The following is a 21,416-nucleotide window of genomic DNA, read 5'->3' on the forward strand; positions in this document are numbered from 1 at the left end:
ACCTCTCGTCTCTCCCCACCGCCTGACGTGCCCTCCGCTTGCGCCCTATTGCTCCATTTGGGTGGCTCCCTGGAGGGAAACTTTCAACAACAACCGTCTCTCATAGTTTAACTGCCTCCCCCACGACTTTATTTTCAGCGAGGAAAGGAAATGGCGGCGGGAGCACTGGGAGGACGAGGGTGATGGCCACCAATTTTGCTGAGGCTGAAGGCACACGGGCGGGAGTGGGTGGGCAGGCGGTGCAGGACATTCTTTTGCAAGGAGGCAGAAGCCGAAGCTGAAAAGTAGCAGTTTCAGGGCCAGCAACCTCGCAGTAGCTACTAGAAGGGGAAGGAGTGGAAAAGTTGCAGAGAGAGGAAGGAAGAAAGAAAAAAAAGAAAGGGAGGTGTTGTGGTTGGCTCTGGCCCAGCTCCTGCCCCAAGGAATGTGGAGGTGGATGCAGGGGAAACATCAACATGTCATAGGCCTGTTTTATTGCCGACAGAGTCAGGTAATGAAGTTTCCTCAGAAGAAGAAGAAGAAGGTGGGGGTGACTTGGAAGAGGGGAGTTTGACAGACAGCCCAAGAGCAGATCAATCATCCTTATCATCCCTGGATTCTGAACAAGAACTTATGACACATCCACGCATGCATAGAATGATGCATATTTTTATTTATTTATTTATTTTGTCCTATACACAATACATATTGAAGAGAATAGACCTGAAGTATTATATATAAAGAGAAGATATAAAAATAGAGGAGAAGATATATGAAGGAAGAAAAGCTATATGATATATGAGATAAGGAGAGACAATTGGACGGGACAAAAGGCAGGCTAGTGCACTTATGTACGCCCCTTACTGACCTCTTAGGAACCTGGAGAGGTCAATGGTGGATAGTTTAAGGGAGAAATGATGGGGGTTAGGAGTTGACACTACTGAGTCCAGTAATGAGTTCCACTCTTCAACAACTCGATTGCTAAAGTCATATTTTTTACAGTCAAGCTTGGAGCGATTAATATTAAGTTTGAATTTGTTGCGTGCTCCTGTGTTGTTGCGGTTGAAGCTGAAGTAGTCATTGACATGCAGGACGTTGCAGCATATGATTTTGTGGGCAATACTTAGATAGTGTTTTAGGCGTCGTAGTTCTAAGCTTTCTAGACCTAGGATTGATAATCTGCTTTCGTAGGGTATTCTGTTTAGAGTGGAGGAGTGAAGGACTCTTCTGGTGAAGTATCTTTGGACATTTTCTAGGGTGTTGATGTCCAAGATGTGGTATGGGTTCCAGACAGATGAACTCTATTCAAGGATGGGTCTGGTAAAAGTTTTGTAGGCTCTGGTGAGTAGTGTAAGATTGCCAGAGCAGAAGCTGCGTAGGATCAGGTTAACAACTCTAGAAGCCTTTTTGGCGATATTGTTGCAGTGGGCTTTAGCACTTAGGTCATTTGATATTAGTATTCCAAGGTCTTTTACTGAGTGGGGGCAGGCTGTGAGATTTTGTTTATTCAGTTTATATATGAGGTTTGGATTCTTTTTGCCGATGTGGAAGGTAGAGCATTTGTTGGTTGATATTTGAAGTTGCCAGATGTTAGACCAATCTGAGACGAAGTCGAGGTCTTTTTGGAGAGTAGATGTGTTGTCCTGGTGTTGAATAGTTTTACATCCTCCGGGAAAAGAGGAGAGATCAACTGAAGGATTATTACAGGAGATAAGTAAGGCCACCTGTGGTTGGGTGGGGCTGCTGTAATTAGTGCTGCAGATAAATGAGCAGCCTGCTGGTTTAGCCTCATGGCAGTTTAGCTGATTCATAGTTTCACCAAGATCGTGGTTTTTGCTGTTCAAGATTGTATGTGGATTTTCTGGAATTTAGAATTGGACTCAATTTCCCAGTTATTGGGTAAGAAATTGGATTGCATTTAACCTGTGCCTTGTGTGTACCAGAAAATCCCTTTGACCTTTAAAAAGGGAGCTATTTCTGTTTTTCTGTTGATAGACTTCTGGATTTTCCTTCTATCTTGTGGTGTGTGTCTTTCTGGACTAATTACCCTGTAATTATGGTTGGGACATGCCAAATAGGGAGGAAGGGAGGAGAGAGAAAGAGAGAAATAGAAAGGGAAGGAAAGAGAAAGAGAGAGAGGGAGGGAAGGAGAGTGAAAGGGAGGAAGAGAGAAAGGTATGGGAGAGAAATAGTGAGAGGGAGGAAAGGAGGGGAAGAGAGAGAAAGAAAAAAATAGGGAGAGAGAAAGTGGAAGGAAGGGAAAGAGAGAAAGAAAGGGGGAGGGAGAGAAAGAGAAATAAAGAGAAAGGGAGGAAGAGAAAGGAAGAGGGAATGAAATAGAAAGGGAGGGAGGGAGAAAGAGAGGGAGGGAAGGAGGGAGAAAGAAATAGGGAAGAAGGGAGAGAAAATAGAAAGGGAGGAAGAGAGAGAAAAAGAGACTTTTTTTTCTCCATATACAGTAGACCAAATTTTTAATCCCCACCCCAGTCAATGGTGTCCCTCTTTACCAATGTTAAAATCTGGTCACTTTAGGGAAGGGAGGGAAATGAAACATTGAAGAAAAACTGGTAAACAGAAGTATAATAGGTGCAAAATTAGACTATTGGCAGTGATGGGCTCCGGTAGCAAAATTTGGAGCTCCACCCCAGACCACCCAATTTGCACTGAAAGATGTTGAAACAAAATGCATAAGCCACACCCACAGTGTGGTAGTAAAAATTTTGGTAGCCCGTCACTGGCTATTGGCCTGATTTATTGGATAGAAACGTATAACTTCACATCTTTCTATGATTCATGGTATATGTATGGATATATGGAGATTCTGGAAAAAAAATAAAAGCTTTTCTTTAAAAAAAAAAAAGGTAATGCACCATTGCTCCGCTCTTTGCATGAGACTCTTCCGTGCACAGGAAATCCACCGGGGGGGGGGGGGGGGGCTTCAGCTTTGAGAGGCTCTTACAAGTTGAGAAGGAAATGACATCATTGAGTTTTTGCCTTTCTAGGATGCTGGACACTCTCTCCCTTTTTAACCCTTTGAGCTCTGCAGGGAGTTAGAAAGGCGCTCAGAAGGTCTTAAAAATCCAGAAGTGGGGGAAGTAGGTGTGTCTCTGTGGAGGTGATTATGTGTGGGTGGGTGGATGTCCTTCCCGTAGAAAGGGAGGCGGAGGGTTGTCACTCCCAGAAAGGAAACGAGACATGTGGCTCATCCAGGTTCAGTTTGTTCAGTTTTAGGAGTGGGAGACACCCACCCCCAAACCCCAACCCAGAACTGCTGAGAACCTGGTGAATCCCACCTCTGTTCTGTTTCAACAGTCTTTCCAAACAGCCTCCAGCCTCCATTTATTTATTGGAAACAAACCAGATAGATATTTCTTCCAATAAATGAAAAAAGCATTTGGAGATGCACAATTTTCCTTGCATTAATTTAAACTGGAAAAGGCCCTTCCGGTGCTCAGTGGAATCCACGGGAAGATCTCAGCAAGAACTGGGCAGCAGATTTATTTATTTATTTATTTACTTTGTCCAATACACAATGAGGGTTTTAGTGGATATATTTATATACACACATAGTAAAATACATGATGATGGTTATAGAGGAGATACTCATAGTAAAATGTATCTAAGAAATAAAAGAAAAGAAGATATAGTAATAGAACATATCAATGAAAGAATAGAAAAAGAGATATAGGAATAGAAGAAAGGTGTAGAAGATATAGGAGAGCAATAGGACAGGGGACAGAAGGCACTCTAGTGTACGTGTACTCGACCCTTACTGACCTCTTAGGAATCTGGATAGGTCAACCATAGATAAATCTAAGGGTAAAGTGTTGGGAGTTTGGGGATGACACTATGGAGTCCGGTAATGAGTTCCACGCTTCGACAACTCTGTTACTGAAGTCATATTTTTTACAGTCCAGTTTGGAGCGGTTAATATTAAGTTTAAATCTGTTGTGTGCTCTTTTGTTGTTGTGGTTGAAGCTGAAGTAGTCGCCAACAGGCAGGACATTGCAGCATATGATCTTGTGGGCAATTCTTAGATCTTGTTTAAGGCATCTTAGTTCTAAGCTTTCTAGGCCCAGGATTGTACGTCTAGTTTCGTAGGGTATTCTAAAAGAAAAGTTTTTGCTTTGATTTTCATTCGCAATTTGAAAATCTCCTGCAGTAAAATATAAATCTTATCCTTGTATTTCTTTGCTTTGGCAAAGTCCATCAAAATTGATAAAAAGTTCCTTTTTTCCATTTAAGTTTCAAACTTGTATTTGAAATTTCTTTATATATCTTTGGTAATTTATCAGTGTTTAGTAGAAAGATACATCATTTTATAAAAGATTATTTTAAATTCTAAAATTAATACAAATTTTAAACTCTTCAACATCATGTCTTCTCCTTGTTCTGGCATTATATTATACACACAAAATCTTTGCTTTGGATCAATGTATTCAAATGCTGATGTCTTCTTACCAGACTTTCCTGGCATTCATACTACAGTATGTGGTGACTAATTTTTGTAAAGTTCTTGTATGCATTGTAGAAGAAAGATTTTGCACAGCGATTTCTTTCTTACTTCCCAGCCTAATTGATCGACACTGAGTGATTTGCAATGGTATTCACAGAAAAGAAACCACTTTATGATTTGTGACATCCATTAATTCTTTTCTCCTATTTCAAGTCCTTCGCAATGGAAATCAGAGATGCTGAAAGAAAGAAGCATCCATCAAATCTCCCCCAAGAACAGATTTTCAGGGAGATCTGTCAGGGAGATCCAAATCAGGACACCTCAGGAGGTAATATAAGGTCCTTCCACTCCTTTGAGAATTCCTAAATTTCTCATCTTTTCTGTGTCCTTTTTACTGATTATGCTTTTTGAAATTCTGTCTCCCTCCCAGGGAAGAATAGAAGAAAGTTAACACTTTGTTTTGGGGGAGCAGAAACCAGGATGGAACCTCTAACTCAGGTAAGAGAAGAACATTCATTTACTAGATTTATCTTTTCCATTTCCAACAGGAAATCAGAGGATGTAGATAAGCACAGGTAGTACAGTCATAAGAGTGAAAAATGGGCATGTCATTTTTCGCTGTTGTATAACTTTGATCACTAAAAACTAAAAACTGTTGTTAGTTGAGAACTACAGATAGTGTTTTCTGGTAGTCTGCTTTTGGTTGGAGATTCGTTTTTGGAATGTTTTTAAGAATAGTATTTACTTTAAAAAGTAAACTCTTTTGCTAATTACTGAGTTTACCCAAAAATAACACCCAGTCTTATATTCTCTTAAATACAGAAATAGCACTCTGCCTTATTGTCGGGGTGTGTGGGTTTTTTTCTACATGCAGGAGGTGCCCCCGCCATCTCCATCCAACCACCTGCTTGCATCCACCAGGGACAGAGCAAGCACAGTGCCAGGCTAAAGTCAATTGGGGGCGTTTGCCTAAGTTCGCCTGGTGCACCAGTTGCGGCCCTATTTGGACCGGGAGTCACTGCTCACAGTCACTCATGCCCTCATCACCTTGAGGCTCGACTACTGTAACGCTCTCTACATGGGGCTACCTTTGAAAAGTGTTCGGAAACTTCAGGTCATGCAGAATGCAGCTGCGAGAGCAATCATGGGCTTCCCCAAATACGCCCATGTCACACCAACACTCCGCAGTCTGCATTGGTTGCCAATCAGTTTCCGGTCACAATTCAAAGTGTTGGTTATGACCTATAAAGCCCTTCATGGCATGGGACCAGAATATCTCCGGGACCGCCTTCTGCCGCACGAATCCCAGCGACCAGTTAGGTCCCACAGAGTTGGCCTTCTCCGGGTCCTGTCAACTAAACAATATCGTTTGGCGGGACCCAGGGGAAGAGCCTTCTCTGTGGTGGCCCCGACCCTTTGGAACCAACTCCCCCCAGATATCAGAGTTGCCCCCACCCTCCTAGCCTTTCGTAAGCTCCTTAAAACCCACCTCTGTCGTCAGGCATGGGGGAATTGACACTTTCCCTCCCCCTTGGACTTATAAATTTATGCATGGTATGCTAGTATGTATGATTGGTTTCTAAATAGGGGTTTTAAATTAACTTAAACTTAAATGTTAGATTTGTTTACATTGTACTATTATTGCTGTGAGCCGCCCCGAGTCTGCGGAGAGGGGCGGCATACAAATCTGATTAATAAATAAATAATAATAATAAATAGGCTGCAGTAGACCTGTAGGGAGGCGCTCAGTAGCCCAAAAGCGGCAGCGGGTCATGCAGTGTGACTCCAACAGTGGTCGCTGGCAAAGGGGTCCTGACAGGCCAGCAGTGGGAGGGAGCTCTGGAGGTCATAGATCTTGGCCGCCTCGGACTGTGCCAGGAAGGAGCAGCCCAGCAGAGTGGCTGAGAGCAGCACTGACAGAACCCAGAATTTTAAGGGAGAAGAATGAAAGGGGGGTTGGGGATTTCAAAGGCCCTGGAGAAAAAGATCAACATTCTTCTGTTTGCAGTCTGAAGCGGGTGTTGAGGTCAATGCTGTGGGAAGCAATCTGCTTCTGTACGGAAAACCTCACCGGCTTTGCAGAACATAGGGGAAGGGGAGTTGGCCTTCCTCACCCACCTCCAGCGGTGCCTTCCTCTGCCAAAACACGCCAGGATGTAATCTGAATAACAACAATGGTGGTGAAACGTTTCCTCCAAAGGGGGCAATAACTGGGAAGGGCGCATAAACTTGCAGGGTTTTGTTTTGATTTTGGCAGCTGCTGCTAACGTGCAAATAATGCCTTTTTGCATGCCACTGTGCGCTGAAATTTTATGAAAAAGTTCACACGAGAAATGTTTATTCTCTCTGGGTATACCAAAAACGGTTTGCAAAGCGGGTGCTCTTCATAAGGGAAGAGACACATGTACAGAAGCTAAAGAGCAGGTTATATAGGTTTTACAAATCACAAAGGTACACAGAATTCCTCAACCTATCATAGGGGTACACAGAATTCCTTGCCTAAATATGGTCTACATCCTGTTTCTTTCTCTGGAGATGAATAGTACCTTATGTGGTTTATTGGGTAAACAGCAAACATTTATCTTGTTAAACAGCAAACATTTATCTTGTTAAACAGCAGACATTTATCTTGTTAAAAACAGATCCCAAAATGACAGTCACAAGATAAGGAAAAACAGGAAATCCTAATCTTGTTAAAGACAGAAACTACAGACAACAAATACTGATATTCTTAAAATAAAACTTAAATTATTTTATACACAATGGATTTTTCCTTCACCACAAACTAAAGGTCTCATGGAGAGGCGGGTGACCCCTTGTCCTTCGTTGTGTGGCTTCTCTCCCCCCGTTTCTCCTGTGCTTTAGCCTAGCCTTTCCCTCTATCACCTCCAAAGAGAGAGGTCAAGGTTCAGAGAGGATGGAGGGCTGGGACAAATCTGAAAGAAGCAGAGCCTTCCTTCCGTGCAGGGTTTCTCTGAGCAACCCCAGGGAGAAGCTGCATAAGGGGCAGCCCTTGAGGTCATGGTCTCCATTTCCCTTCTCCTTCCTTCTGAAGTGAGGGTTGAAAAGCCCCATTGTTTCCACTCACCATCACACCACCTATATTTCTTTACAGATTGTACGGCAGAACTGGAGAAATAGGTTGGATGGTGGGGCTGAACATGTACCGGCTGAGGGGTGGCTGCTCCCCACCCCACCCCACCAATTGGCTTCCCTCGCCTCACCAAGGCACCAGCAGCAACTAGAGATGTGGGGGTGGGTAGAGAAAGCACATGATCCATACGGCACCTCTGATAGGCCAGATCGCATGCCTCCCCCACCCCAGCTGCCCCTCTGCCAGTGCTGCTGCTATGTGGCAAGGAACATGGGGGGGTAGCGTTGGTGCCACCCCCTGCATTATCAGCCCCCACCGTCCATCCTGATCCACCAGTTCCACCACACACTCTGCACCAGCAAAAACACATGGTGGGAACCATGGCCTCCCCACACCCAAACACAGGCCGCAGTTCCTTCCAGGCACCATCTGGCCCCACACACGTACTCACCTACTCCAATGAAGGCCATGCCCACTGCCCCACCCTCCCTGAGGACACTCTGAATTCTGGCTTATCTTGGGGGTAGGGCTTATATTCCGAGCAGCAGTACAATCCAGCTTTTTCCTCAGAAAACGTTCTCCATTTCCTTATTTACATGCCAGCCAATGGCTGACAATACCAGAAGCTTCCGTGCAATTTGAGGAGGGGCAGAGTCTCTGGATGTTGATGGCACATCACACAGATGGTTTAGCTCTCCCAGCACTTCCATGAAAGTATTGGGCATGAGCAGGATTGCTCCTTCTCAGGACAAGATAAATCATTTCATAAAACACTACAAGGAATCCCTTCATCTACAGAAACATTTCTGATGGGTTAATAATAATAATAATAATAATAATAATAATAATAATAATAATAATAATAATTTATTAGATTTGTATGCCACCCCTCTCCGAGGATTTGGGATAGCTCACAACAGCAATAAAAATACAATAAATACAAATCTAATATTAAAAAAACAAGTTAAAACCCATGACTGTGGTCCCTCGATTTACGCTTGTCTGACTTTTGCGGAAAGCCTATACCACGGTTTTTCAATAAATAAATAAATAAATAAAATTTTTGAAAACCCGTGGTATTTTTTTATTTTTAAAATGTATTGTAAAAAGCCGTATTTAAATAAAAGCTCCGCTTCTGCCCCAGCCTTCCCCTTTAATTCTTGGAGCATTGGTACGCTCCACTTGAAAAGACTTACTGCCACGCACTGCCACCAATTTTGCTGCTGCCGATTTTGCTGCTTCAGGGCCCCACAGCTGTTTGGTGGCCCACGTATCTTCTGTCGGCCGCGGCGGCGGCAGGAGGCACAATTTGGGAAGCAGGGGCCAAGGCTCGGGCCCCTCACCAGACCCGTCTTCTTTCGGCGCCGGCTCCACTCGGAGAGGAGCTCTTTGTGGCCATGGGTAAGCCTCTGGATCCGGATGGGCGGCTACCCACCTGCAGCAGCAAAGGGGGCCGATGGTTCAGGCTTTCAGGATGCCGAGCCGTTGGGGCATCGGCATGTAATAGAGACAGCGCTTTCCAAGTAAGCGCTTGGAGGAGTTCGAGGCGAGGAAGCGGAGGTTCAAGCAGCTTTTTTTTCTTCATGGGGGAAATCAGGCCGAGCAACTCCTCAGCCACCCTTTTCTTCCTCTCTTCAGCCCGGGACCCAGCTGCCGCCTCATCCGGAGGTCAGATGGTGTGGCACCCGCCCCGGGGTTTGCAAAAGGAGTGCCTCTCTGCTGGCGATGCCATTTCTCTTGAGAAGGCAGCCGCGAGAAACGTCGGTTTGGCGTGAATGGGCAGGATTGATGCCCTTTAAATTTAGGGCTTTTCCGGCTGGTGACTGGTGGGATTCCCCCCCCAACTGCCCTCATAAGGCTTAAAGCCAAGCCTTACTGCCGCCGATTTCGCAATCCCCGGGCCTCTCAGCTGTTTGGCGGCCCACGTGTCGGCCGCCGCTGCCCAGATTGTGTCTCCTGCCGCCACTGCGGCCAACAGAAGATATGTGGGCCACCAAACAGCTGAGGGGCCCAGCAGTGGCAAAATCGGTGGCGGCAGCAGTAGCAGGTACGTGATCTGTATGGCCTCCTCTCCAGCCTCTGCCACCACCATCTGCGCCCTAGAGTGCAGCAAAGCCCCCAGATTGCTGCCCCGTTGCCTCTGTGCGTTCTGCCAGGAATGGAGGAGGGAGGGGGGAGGAAGAAAGGAAGCATCTCTACTTCACGGAAATTCGACTTTCGCTGGCAGTCTCAGAATGCATCCCCCGCGAAAATCGAGGGAACACTGCATTACTAAAAACAATCAATGCTACACAATCACACCACACTCAAATGCTACAAGTCAAAAGTGGGTGGATTAGTCCCCACATGCCTGGCGACATAAATGGGCGAGGAGGGTGGGGGCAATACAAATCTCCAGGGAGAGTTGATTCCAGAGGGCCAGGGCTGCCACAGAGAAGGCTCTTTCCCTAGGTCCTACCAGATGACATTGTTTAGTTAACGGGACCTGGAGAAGGCCTACTCTGTGGGACCTAATTTGCCACTGGGATTCGTGCGCCAGAAGATGGTCCGATAGGTATTCTGGTCCGATGCCATGTAGGTCTTTATAGGTCATTACCAACACTTTGAATTGTGTCCAGAAACTAATCAGCAGCCAGTGCAAGCCGCGGAGTATTGACGAGACATGGGCATATCTAGGAAGGCCCATGATTGCTTGTGCGGCCACATTCTGCATGCTCTGAAGTTTCCGAACACTCTTCAGAGGTAGCCTCATGTAGAGAGCGTTGCAGTAATCGAACCGTGAGGTGATGAGGGCATGAGTGACTGTGAGCAGAGACTCCCTGTCCAAATAGGGCCGCAACTAGTGCACCAGGCGAACCTGGGCAAACGCCATCCTTTCCACAGCTGAAAGGTGATGTTCTAATGTTAGCTGTGGATTGAGGAGGATGCCCAAGTTGCGGACCCTCTCTGAGAGGGTCAATAATTCACCTGTCCCAGGGTAATGGACGGACAGATGGAATTGTCCTTGGGAGGCAAAACCCACAGCCACTCTGCCTTGTCAGGGTTGAGTTTGAGCCTGTTGACACCCATCCAGACCCTAACAGCCTCCAGGCTCTGGCACATCACTTCTACTGCTTTGCCAACTGGACATGGGGTGGAGATGTACAATTGGGTGTCATCAGCGTACTGATGGCATCTCACCCCATGCCCTTGGATGATCTCACCCAGCAGTTTCATGTAGATATTAAATAGTAGGGAGGAGAGGACTGACCCCTGAGGCACCCCACAAGGGAGAAACTTCGAGGTCCACCTCTAACCCCCCACTAACACCGACTGTGATCGGCCAGAGAGGTAGGAGCAGAACCACTGCAGAAGAGTGCCCCCCACTCCCAACCCCTCCAACCATCGCAGAAGGATACCATGGTCGATGGTATCGAAAGCCACTGAGAGGTCAAGAAGCACCAAGCCAGAGGCTAAACCCCTGTCCCGGGCCCGCCAGAGACCATCCATCAGCGCAACCAAAGCAGTTTCCATGCTGTAGCCGGGCCTGAATCCTGACTGTGGAGGGCCTAGATAATCGGCTTCTTCAAAGGACCACTGGAGCTGCAGCGACACCATCTTCTCAACAACCTTCCCCATGAAGAGAAGGTTGCAGCCTGTACGGTAGTTGTTAAATACAACGGGGTCCAGGGAGGGCCTCTTGAGGAGGGGGTGCACAAGTGCCTCCTTGGCTCTATTAGCCACTCCTCCCTGCCTTCACATCAGGGCCACCATCAGGAATTTTGGGGCCCCATACAGCCTAAATGGTGGGGGGGGGGGGCGGCCATTTTAAAACTAGTACTTTATTTTGTAACATACCAATTACGTATTAAATTTACCTTTCACAAAAAAAATTAAACCCTGCCCTGTTGCAGAACTTAGAGCGACACCATCTTCTCAACAACCTTCCCCATGAAGGGAAGGTTGGAGCCTGCATGGTAGTTGCTACGTACAACTGGGTCCAGGGAGGGCCTCTTGAGGAGGGGGTGCACAAGCCACTCCTCCCTCCCTTCACATATCAGGGGTTTTTCCAAAGCCCACCTGCCCATTGATTTTCTCAAGATACTGAGGGCCTTTTGATTGTGAATGGATTAATAGATCCAGAAGCAAGAGTGTTTTGATGATGGTCGGCTGCCTGGCTGCCTGGCTGTTTGGAAGATCAATTGATCCAGAAAGAAGCTGTGTTTATTTAACCTAAATGGCACTGAAAATCCCACAGAATCATTCAAGATAGCCACTTTTCTTAGTGTGTATGTTTGCTTTGGGAATACATAGGAAATATCCTGCAGTCCCTCCTCATTCTGTTTTGTACTTTTTCCCCTTTCAGGAGGGTCTTCTGCTCTTTGAGGAGGTGGCTGTTTATTTCTCAGAGGAGGAGTGGTCTCAGCTGGATCCTCACCAAAAAGCTCTGTATCGGGAAGTCATGCTGGAGAATTATAGGAATGTGGCCTCTCTTGGTAAGGGTTTCCTAGTCTCCAGTCAGAGAGTTCAGGAAGACATTTTGTAGCTAATGAGAGTAAAATTGAGATGAAAAAATTAACGCTTATATTTTAATTTTGCGTGTAAAGCCTGCCCCTAGCATTTTTGCAAATATTTTTCAATTTATAGATAGTTTAGCCTGAAAACTGCAAACATTTTGGTATATTTGGTGTTGGATTACTAGTTTGAACATTTCTGAACATAATGAAAAGAAAATTGAACTGAAAAAATTGATGATTATTTGTTTATTTTTCTCTTAAAAGGGCCACCCCACCCCCCATTTTTTTCAAGCATGCCACTTTATACATTTTTCTAGGCCCCTAATTCTGAATATTTTCAATAACTTTGGCATTGATGTACTAAAATGAACATTTCTGAGCATAATGAAATGAAAATTGAACTGAAAGAAATGATACTTATTTGTTTATTTTGCTCAGAAAAGGCCCCCACCAGGCTGTGCTCAATTTTTTCAGTTTACACTGTATATACAAATTATGCTGTTCATTTCAAAATTAAATACTTGTTTTTAATAAAATGGATTTCTTTCATAAAATTAGTTGTCTGGCCATCATGTACTTGCTTTTCAAAAGGATATTCCAAATATTTTCAACCAAATCTATATAAAAACTGAAAATAATGGCACACAGCAAGGCCGAGGGGTGTTGGCCCTTTTCTGAGCAAAATAAACAAATAAGCATCATTTTTTTCAGTTCATTTCTATTTTTCGTATGATCAGGAATGTTTAATTTATTATATCAATACAAAAGGGGGGATTTTTTTGAGATTTGTAGCCTAAAAAAAAATAAACTGAAAAAAGTGCTCCAAATCATGGGGGCGGGGGGTGGTGGTGAGCAAAATAAGCAAATAAGGATCTGTTTTTCAGTTCAATTTTCATATCATTATGTTCAGAAATGTTCAATCTAGTTTCCCAGTGAAAAATAATTTCAAAAACGTTGGAACTGGCAGGCTAAAAAAAAAGTAAAGTGGCAATGATTGCACACAGCAAAAATATGGTTTGGGCTTTCTGAGTGAAATAAAAATATAAGCACCAATTTGAAACCGTGGGGAATATTTTTCTGATGATCAGCAATGTCCAATTTAGTAAATCAATGCCTACGGTATTAAAAATATTTTGGATTTGGAGCCTAAAAAAAAAAAGTAAAGTGAAACAGATTGCACACAGCCGTGTGGGTGGGAGGCCCTACCTCTGAGCAAAATAAATAAGCATCAATTTTTTCAGTTCAATTTTCATATAATTATGTTCAAAAATGTTCAACCTAGTATTTCAATGCAAAATGTTTTAATAATATTTTGATTTTGGAGCCTGAAATATATATATATTGAAATAATTGCACACAGCGGAGGGGGGGTCTTTTATGAGCAAAATAATCAATTTAGCATCTATTTTTTCAGTTCAATTTTCATATCATTATGTTCAGAAAAGTTCAAATTAGTATCCCAGTGAAAAAGGTTTTCAAAAAAGTTGGAACTGGCAGGCTAAAAAAATTTAAAGTGAAAATGATTGCATAGTCGTGGGGGGGGGAGGGGGAGGCCTTATTTCTGAGCAAAAAAACCCAATAAGCATAACCTTTTTCAGTTTATTTCTATTTTTGTAATGATCAGGGATATTCAAAATAGTGATCCAACACAAAAAGGTAAAAAAAGTTTGAAGTGTCATCCTGAACTAAATAAAAATGAACAAAAATGCTAGGAGCAGGCTTTTACGAATGAAATAAACAAATAAGCATTAGTTTGTCCTCTCAATTTCACTGTGTTCAGAAAGGTTGAAATTAGTATCCCAGTGAAAAAGGTTTCCAAAAAGACCAAATTTAAGTACCTAAAATAAACCTTTTTTGGTCCCAGTTGTATACGACCCGAACATTACAAGTGTGACTTTTTTTGCCCAGCCAAAACTAAACCCCCCCCCCAAATACCCCTAAAATCATACAAAATCATAAAATTTCAAATTCCAGATAAGCAAGGCAAATTTTTTACAAGGTCTCAAACATGGCTTTGGGTCACATACGACCCGAACAGAACAGCAGGGTTTTTTATGTATTAGTCAGTTCTTAATGAAAAGATCTCTAAAAAGATATCCCCTCCTCAGAGGGAGAAGGAAAAGTTCTGTTTTTCTACGGCTCTTAAGTAGGAAATAGATCTGTGGCATTCTGCGTAAATATATACTATATCTTTTCCCCCAACCTTTCTCTCATTTTCATTTTTCTTTCTTTTTGAAGGTGATGAGAATTACAATAAAATCTCTGGAGAACCAATCAAAGCGTTTGGACAAGGAGTTGTAAGGAAGAAACTTGCAATTCAAACAGAATCCCAAAGGCAGGAAAGAAATCTGTCAAATAACTTGAAAAAGGAAAGCTCATTTTCGATTGTTGCTCAGATGCAGGAATTTACTGATCAACGAGGAAAACGAAGGAAGAAATATATTGGGAAAGGCGCAAGACACGTCAAAGAGACATTAGATGTGAATGGACCCTGTCCATCACAAGCCAAAGAAAGAGCCAATCTATGCAAAGGCAAAGAGAAAAATTGCATATTCACACTTTCTGAAGAAAATGAGTCTCCTGAGTCACAGAAAAGTTTTCACATTGATGAGACATCAAATAAATGCAATCAACATGGAAAGAAAAAAAGGATCCACACAGGAGAAAAGCCATATAAATGCATGGAGTGTGGAAAGAATTTCAGAACAAGCGGTGCTCTTACATCCCATCAAAGGATCCATACTGGGGAGGAGCCATATAAATGCATGGAGTGTGGAAAGAATTTCAGAACAAGCGGTGCTCTTACATCCCATCAAAGGATCCATACTGGGGAGAAGCCATATAAATGGATGGAGTGTGGAAAGAATTTCAGAACAAGCGGTGCTCTTACATCCCATCAAAGGATCCATACTGGGGAGAAGCCATATAAATGCATGGAGTGTGGAAAGAATTTCAGAACAAGTGGTGATCTTACAACCCATCAAAGGATCCATACTGGGGAGGAGCCATATAAATGCATGGAGTGTGGAAAGAATTTCAGAACAAGCGGTGCTCTTACATCCCATCAAAGGATCCATACTGGGGAGAAGCCATATAAATGCATGGAATGTGGAAAGAGCTTCAGAAGAAGCAACCAACTTATATGCCATCAAAGGATCCACACAGGGGAGAAGCCATATAAATGCATGGAGTGTGGAAAGAGCTTCTCAATAAGCGGTGATCTTTCACGCCATCAAAGTATCCACAGGGAAGGAGCCATATAAATGCATGGAATGATGAGAAAGTACTCCAGCACACTCCATAGTCTTTTTTACCATAACATGATTCATCGACTGGAGAATGCCCAAAACAAAGATACATTTGAATGAAAAATGAAGTTAAGAAGTTAAGTAAAGATAATCAAATACTCTGTTACTTTGTCCAGCTTCTGTCCACCTAGCAGTTTGAAAACATGTAAAAATGCAAGGAGGAAAACAGGGACCACCTTTGGTGGGAAAGTAACAGCGTTAGGCGTTTAGTTATGCCGGCCACCTGACCACAGAGACGTCTTTGGACAGCGCTGGCTCTTTGGGTTTGAAATGGAGATTAGCACCATTCTTTGAGCTGGAAATGACTAGTGCATACATCCAAGGGAAATCTCTATGTTTACCTTAATACAATATCAGTTGTGTGGTTTTGTTCTAGCCATGTATTAAACTCTCTAGTTGCTTTAAATATTCATAAAAACAAGATTTGTGAAAGGATTTGGAGGGGGCTTATTTCAAGGTGTGAGAGGCTCATGTTGGTTTGCAGCTGTCGATATTAGTTCTGGGTCAAGCTGGACAATAAAGAGACTGAAAAGAGCTGAGAGGCTAACTCAGTTCTTTTTTAACCCCTTCTTTCTTTCCATCTACATTCTTTCACTAACTGTAGCTAAATCTCTCTCCACCCCACCCCATCCTGTCTTGTCACCTCCATATCATCTCTTCAAACCCTTAGGAACTTCAGGTCTTGTGGTTGAAACATTTTGTTCTGTTTACTTCAGGTGCTTTCTTGCTTCTCCAAGATATTTTGGGGTGATAGAGGTAAGCCAGAAGAGATTCGACCTGTAAGAAGCGAGAATGATAATCTGGAAAACAAAAAAGAATTATGTGTAGCATGGCTGAATAAAGGAGATGCGAGGGAAGACAAGATAGAAAGTGGATAGGAGTAACAAGCAAATTATGAGAGTAATTTAACTAAATAATAAGCAAACAAATGTAATAGTTGAAAGTTGCAGTTAGATTGAAAAGCTTACTCGGGTTTCAACCAAGGTTTAAAAACTTTTCTGTAACTTGTTCTTCCTGCCTATTTTTCTGTTCTGCTGTGTAGTTTTATGTCTCTCCTAGGTTTGTTTAACCTAGCTCCCTGAACACAGAGGAGTCGCCCCTGACGGATATCCTCTTCACCTTTATACAGCCTAACTTCTGTTAAGAATCATGTTGCAATTAGCTAAAAAGTGGTGAGCAGGACAACTCAGTGAGTGTCGGTGAAATCCTAAGTTCTGAATCATTCATACATCACTCTCAAAGATGAAAAATTTCCTAGAATGATAAGGTCTGTTCTGTCCTCGTTACACATGACTTTGTATGCAGCTTGACATGCAACTAAACCCAACTACCCTCCAATAAAACAGACCCTGTGGGTATATCTGGATGCTTTATTAAATGAACAGGATGGGTGAAACTGGACAAATAGAAATACAGGTATTCCTCGAGGTACGAACCTAATGGAGCCTGTCCATTAGGTTCGTATCACAAAAAATGTGTCAGATGAAAATAATAATAATAATAATAATAATAATAATAATAATAATTTATTAGATTTGTATGCTCCCCTCTCCGAAGACTCGGGGCGGCTCACAACAATAATAAACAGTATATAGTAAACAAATCTAATATTGAAAAGAAGAAAAAATATCTAAAAGCCCATTATATAAAACCATACAACACAAGCATACCATTCATAAAACTATATAAGCCTGGGGGAAATGTTCCAATTCCTCCATGCCTGACGGTATAGGTGGGTCTTAAGCAATTTACGAAAGACGAAGGTGGGGGCAGTTCTAATCTCTGGGGGGGAGTTGATTCCAGAGGGCCGGGGCCGCCACAGAGAAGGCTCTTCCCCTGGGGCCCACCAGACGACATTGTTTAGTCGATGGGACCCAGAGAATGCCAACTCTGTGGGACCTTATCAGCCACTGGGATTCGCCCGGCAGAAGACGGTCTCGGAGGTATTCTGGTCCGATGCCATGTAGGGCTTTATAAGTATTACCAACACTTTGAATTGTGACCGGAAACTGGTCGGCAGCCAGTGCAAGCCACCGAGTGTTGGAGAAATGTGGGCGAACCTAGGTAAGCCCACAATCTGATTCAATTTAGAAATTTATAAAATTAAATTCATTAATTGAATCAAATGGCTTGTTAAATGAATGAAATATCTCATTTCCTGCAACTGATCAGTTGTTTCCACCACTGATCAGCTGATTCTGATTTCTGTCAGAAATTAGTTGTTAGGAACTTATTCTAGCTTAGTAAATTGTAACCTTAAATATTGGTTGTCATTCATGCAGAGATTGTTATGAAATGCACCTATTTAATATTACTATATGAGCAGAAGCCAATAACAAAGCTTCATCCGTAATACAGTATATGATTTCTAGCAGTATATCATATCAGAAACAAACAACAAATATTGATTTGATCACTATGCTCCTTCATTTCCTTCTTCGGCAACAGATTTAAATGAGATTCTTGTGAGGATTATTTTTTCTAACACCAGTACTTTAAATACAATGCTATTTACTAAACTATAACATTGCCAAAATCTTCCCAATCAAGGAGCCCTCTTCTGGCCCGCCATGGGAAATGCACCATATAAAATATTTATGTAAATAAAATGATTTTGAAGTTTCTTTGGCAAGGGAAGAAAGAAAGTGAGGATTCATATAAAAATGTTATAAAATGCAAGAATTAGAGGTGGATTTGGACTTCCAAATTGTCCTGTGCTGGCCCCAATAATTAGATGTACACAAATTGTTTAATTTATAACAGGATTTGTATATAAAAGTTCAGACAGAGTCATTCCGTGTCAAGTGGATCAATTTTAAAGATCATCCTCACCTCACCATCTCAGATTTTGATGAAATTTGGCATATAGTTTCTTTATGACATAAAACTATGCTGTGCAAAATTTTAGAGGATTGTAGCTGTCCCACAGGATCAAACAGGGCACCAAGGACTAGGTACATGGGGTTTTTGACACTTTATAAAGCCTTACAAGGTTTGCAGGTTCTCCAAATATCTCCAACATACCACTACTGCTGCTGTGTTTACAGCTTCTAAAAGTTGCCCCAAAATGTCATTTCTGCCGACTCAGCATTTTGCAACCCTTTATTTGAGGTCTCCTAGAACTCCCAAATTTTAATTTTTTTCAACTAAAATTTTGCACAGCATACCGTATTTTTCGCTCTATAAGACGCACCTGCTGATAAGACGCACCTAGATTTTAGAGGAGGAAAATAGAAAAAAAATATTTTGAGCCAAAAAGGGGAGAGGAAGAGAGGAAGGAGTGAAAGAAGGGAGTGAGGGTGGAAAGAAGGGAGGAAGGAAAAGGAAAGCAAGAAATGGAGGGAGGAAAGGAAGGAAGGAAAGAAAGAAAGAAAGAAAGGGGGAAGGGACAGGAACAGAGGAAGGAAGCAAGGAAACTTATGAAAGGGGAGAGTAAGAGAGGAAGGACTGAAGGGAGGGAGGGAAGAAGGTAGGAAGGAGAAAGAAAAGAAGAAATAGAGGAAGGGAAGGTAAAAGAGAGAAAGAAAAAGAGCAAGAAAGAAAGCAAGAAAGAGAGAAAGAAAGAAAATGAAAGAGAAATAAAAATAGAGAGGGGGAATGAAAGAAATGGAAGGAGGGAAGGAAGGAGAGAAAGCAAGAGAAAGAAAGAAAGCAAGAGAAAGAAAAAAGAATGAAAGAGCAAGAGAGCAAGAGAGAAAAAGAAAGAAAGAGAAAGAAAGAAAGAAAGAAAGGCAACTTCAAAGAAAGGCTCACTGAGCATTTCTCACTCTCTCTCTCTTTCTATCCCTCTTTCTTTCTCTTCCTTCTCTCTCTCCTCTTCCTTTATCTCCTCTCTCTCTCTCCCTCCCTCTCTCTTTCTCTCCCCCCTCTCTCCCCCTTTCCCTCTTTCTCTCTCTCCCTCTCTTGCTATCTCTCCCCCCTCTCCCTCTCTCTCTCCCCCCTCTCCCCCCTTTCCCTCTCTCTTTCTCCCTCTCCCTCTCTTTCTCTCTCTCCCCCCCTCTCTCTCTCTCCCCCTCTTTCTCTCTCTTCTTCTCACTTTCTCTCTCTTGTTTTCTTTCTGTCTCTTTTGCTTTCTCTCTCTCTCACTCTTTCTCTCTTTTTTTCTTTCTCACGCTTTCTTTCTCGTTCTCTCTCTCTTGCTATCTTTCTCTCCCCCCCTTTCTCTCACTCTCTCTTTCTCACTTTCTCTCTATCTTGCTGTCTGTTGCTCTCACTCACTCTCATTCTCTCTCCGTTCTTCTCAGCGGTGACGCACGCACGCCCTGCCCGCCTCACCTTTGCCGAGAGCCCTTTCGTCCAGGGCTCCCAGCAAGGGGGTTGCAGGAGAGGCGGGGACGGCGAAAGTGATATTCAATGTCGGGGGCGCTCGGGCGGTTGCGCGCGCTCCCTATCTCCCTGCTAGCCCACTCGGAAATAAGAAAAGCCGGCAAAGGCTTTTCTTATTTTGAATATTCCGAGTGGGCTAGCAGGGAGATAGGGAGCGCGCGCAACCGCCCGTGCGCCCCCAACATTGAAGACCTCCGCTGAGAAAAACCTTTGCCCGTCAAGGAGGCGCAGCGGCGGGCGGAGAGAGGGAAAGGGAGGCAGCGGCGTCCCTCCTGGCCTTGGCGGGCCGCCCGACCCTCCCCACCTCCTGCAAATTCGGCGGGCGGCGGGGGGAGAGCGAGGAGCCGGTTCTGGCGGGCGCGGGGCTTGGCTGGCTGGCTGGCGGGGGGAGCGCCGCTGGTGGTGCGGAGGGAGACCCTCCTCCGGGAGGGAGACCCTCCTCCGGGAGGGAGGGGGCCAGGCAGCAGCTAGCCAGCCAGCCGGCGGGATGGCGCTTCCGAGTTCGCAGCCTCCCCCCCCCCTCCCTGCCTGCATCTTCGCTCCATAAGACGGGGCTGATTTTTCTTCCTACTTTGGGAGGAAAAAAACTGCGTTTTATGGAGCGAAAAATACGGGTAATTCTATATCATACAGAAACTATGTGTCAAATTTCATCAAAATCTGAGATGGTGAGGTGGGGACCACTGGTCCACTTCACACGGAATGACCCAACAATTTATCCTTTGGCTAAAATCCCAGAGCAAACATAACAGTGTAAGAGTTAGTTGTTGTAGACAGAGTTACTAGTTGTAGACAGAGTTCCTAGATGAAGTCCTCAATAAATTAACTGGAGGAGCCAAAAACATTAGCAAAACCAAGAAAGTAACTGTTTAAATCCAAAATTGAAAAACAAGAGACTATACAAACTATACAAGAAACGGTGTTGTTTCCCTGCAACAAGGTGGGGCATGCCACACCCTTAAATAGTGTGAGGTCATGACCCAATGACCCAACAGCATTACCTCTTCCAGCCAATCAGGTGTCTCTTCCTTGACCTTTCCACTCTGACATCCAAAAGAGGTTCCATCTCTGCCTCTGATTTGCTGAGCCCTGAACCTGTGTGTCATCTGCTGATTGGATGAGTCTTGGACATGCTGTGTCATTCCTGACAGGAAGTGCTGTAGGCCCTGGCCCCACATCACTGTTCCTGTCCTTGTCAGGTGGTGAAAGCATCACAGAAACATTATCTGAAAATACCATTTTGGTTATCTATAACGAAAGCACAACTTCACCCAAGTAGACTTATATTGGAGAAATGTTCCACAATACAAGGATATTTTAACAGACAAGGTGGAAATGCAATCTAAGAACTGGTGGAACAAGGGATAAAGATGGATTGGTATAGGAGAATCCAGTCACGATACAATAAGGATGTTAAAACAGAGGGTATTAATTTAGAAATGACAGAATTAGATGAGATACTCCCAGGAAGAGATGAAAGATCAATTGAAAATTTGTATAATTATTTACTGGATATTGATTTAGAGCATGAATAAGTGAGAGACACAATGATAAAATGGGCACGAAATTTCAGCCATATTATAGAACTGGATTGTTGTGAGTGGGCCATGTCTGGCTCAGCTGGTCAGGGATTTTGAGGATCAAGAGACGATTTTGAGGATCAACACAACTGTACTGTTGTGTTTCGCTATATTATTATTATTATTATTATTATTATTATTATTATTATTATTTATTGGATTTGTATGCCATCCCTC

At 43.4% G+C, this 21,416-nt stretch overlaps 1 protein-coding gene across 1 annotated transcript in view; it reads left to right on the plus strand.

Moving 5' to 3' along the window:
* LOC139160358 (zinc finger protein 208-like) overlaps positions 1-21,416 on the plus strand; it is a 173,109-nt gene that overhangs the window by 14,412 nt on the left and 137,281 nt on the right. Inside the window, exons 3-7 of the mRNA XM_070738127.1 lie at positions 4,649-4,763; positions 4,866-4,933; positions 11,875-12,004; positions 14,264-15,234; positions 20,809-20,813. Coding sequence (XP_070594228.1) covers positions 4,658-4,763; positions 4,866-4,933; positions 11,875-12,004; positions 14,264-15,234; positions 20,809-20,813 — 1,280 coding nt within the window. The 5' untranslated portion in view covers positions 4,649-4,657. The remainder of the gene's footprint in view (positions 1-4,648; positions 4,764-4,865; positions 4,934-11,874; positions 12,005-14,263; positions 15,235-20,808; positions 20,814-21,416) is intronic.

The sequence above is a fragment of the Erythrolamprus reginae genome, chromosome 2 (genome assembly GCF_031021105.1).
Source record: "Erythrolamprus reginae isolate rEryReg1 chromosome 2, rEryReg1.hap1, whole genome shotgun sequence".
In the NCBI taxonomy this organism is placed as follows: Eukaryota; Metazoa; Chordata; class Lepidosauria; order Squamata; family Dipsadidae; genus Erythrolamprus; species Erythrolamprus reginae.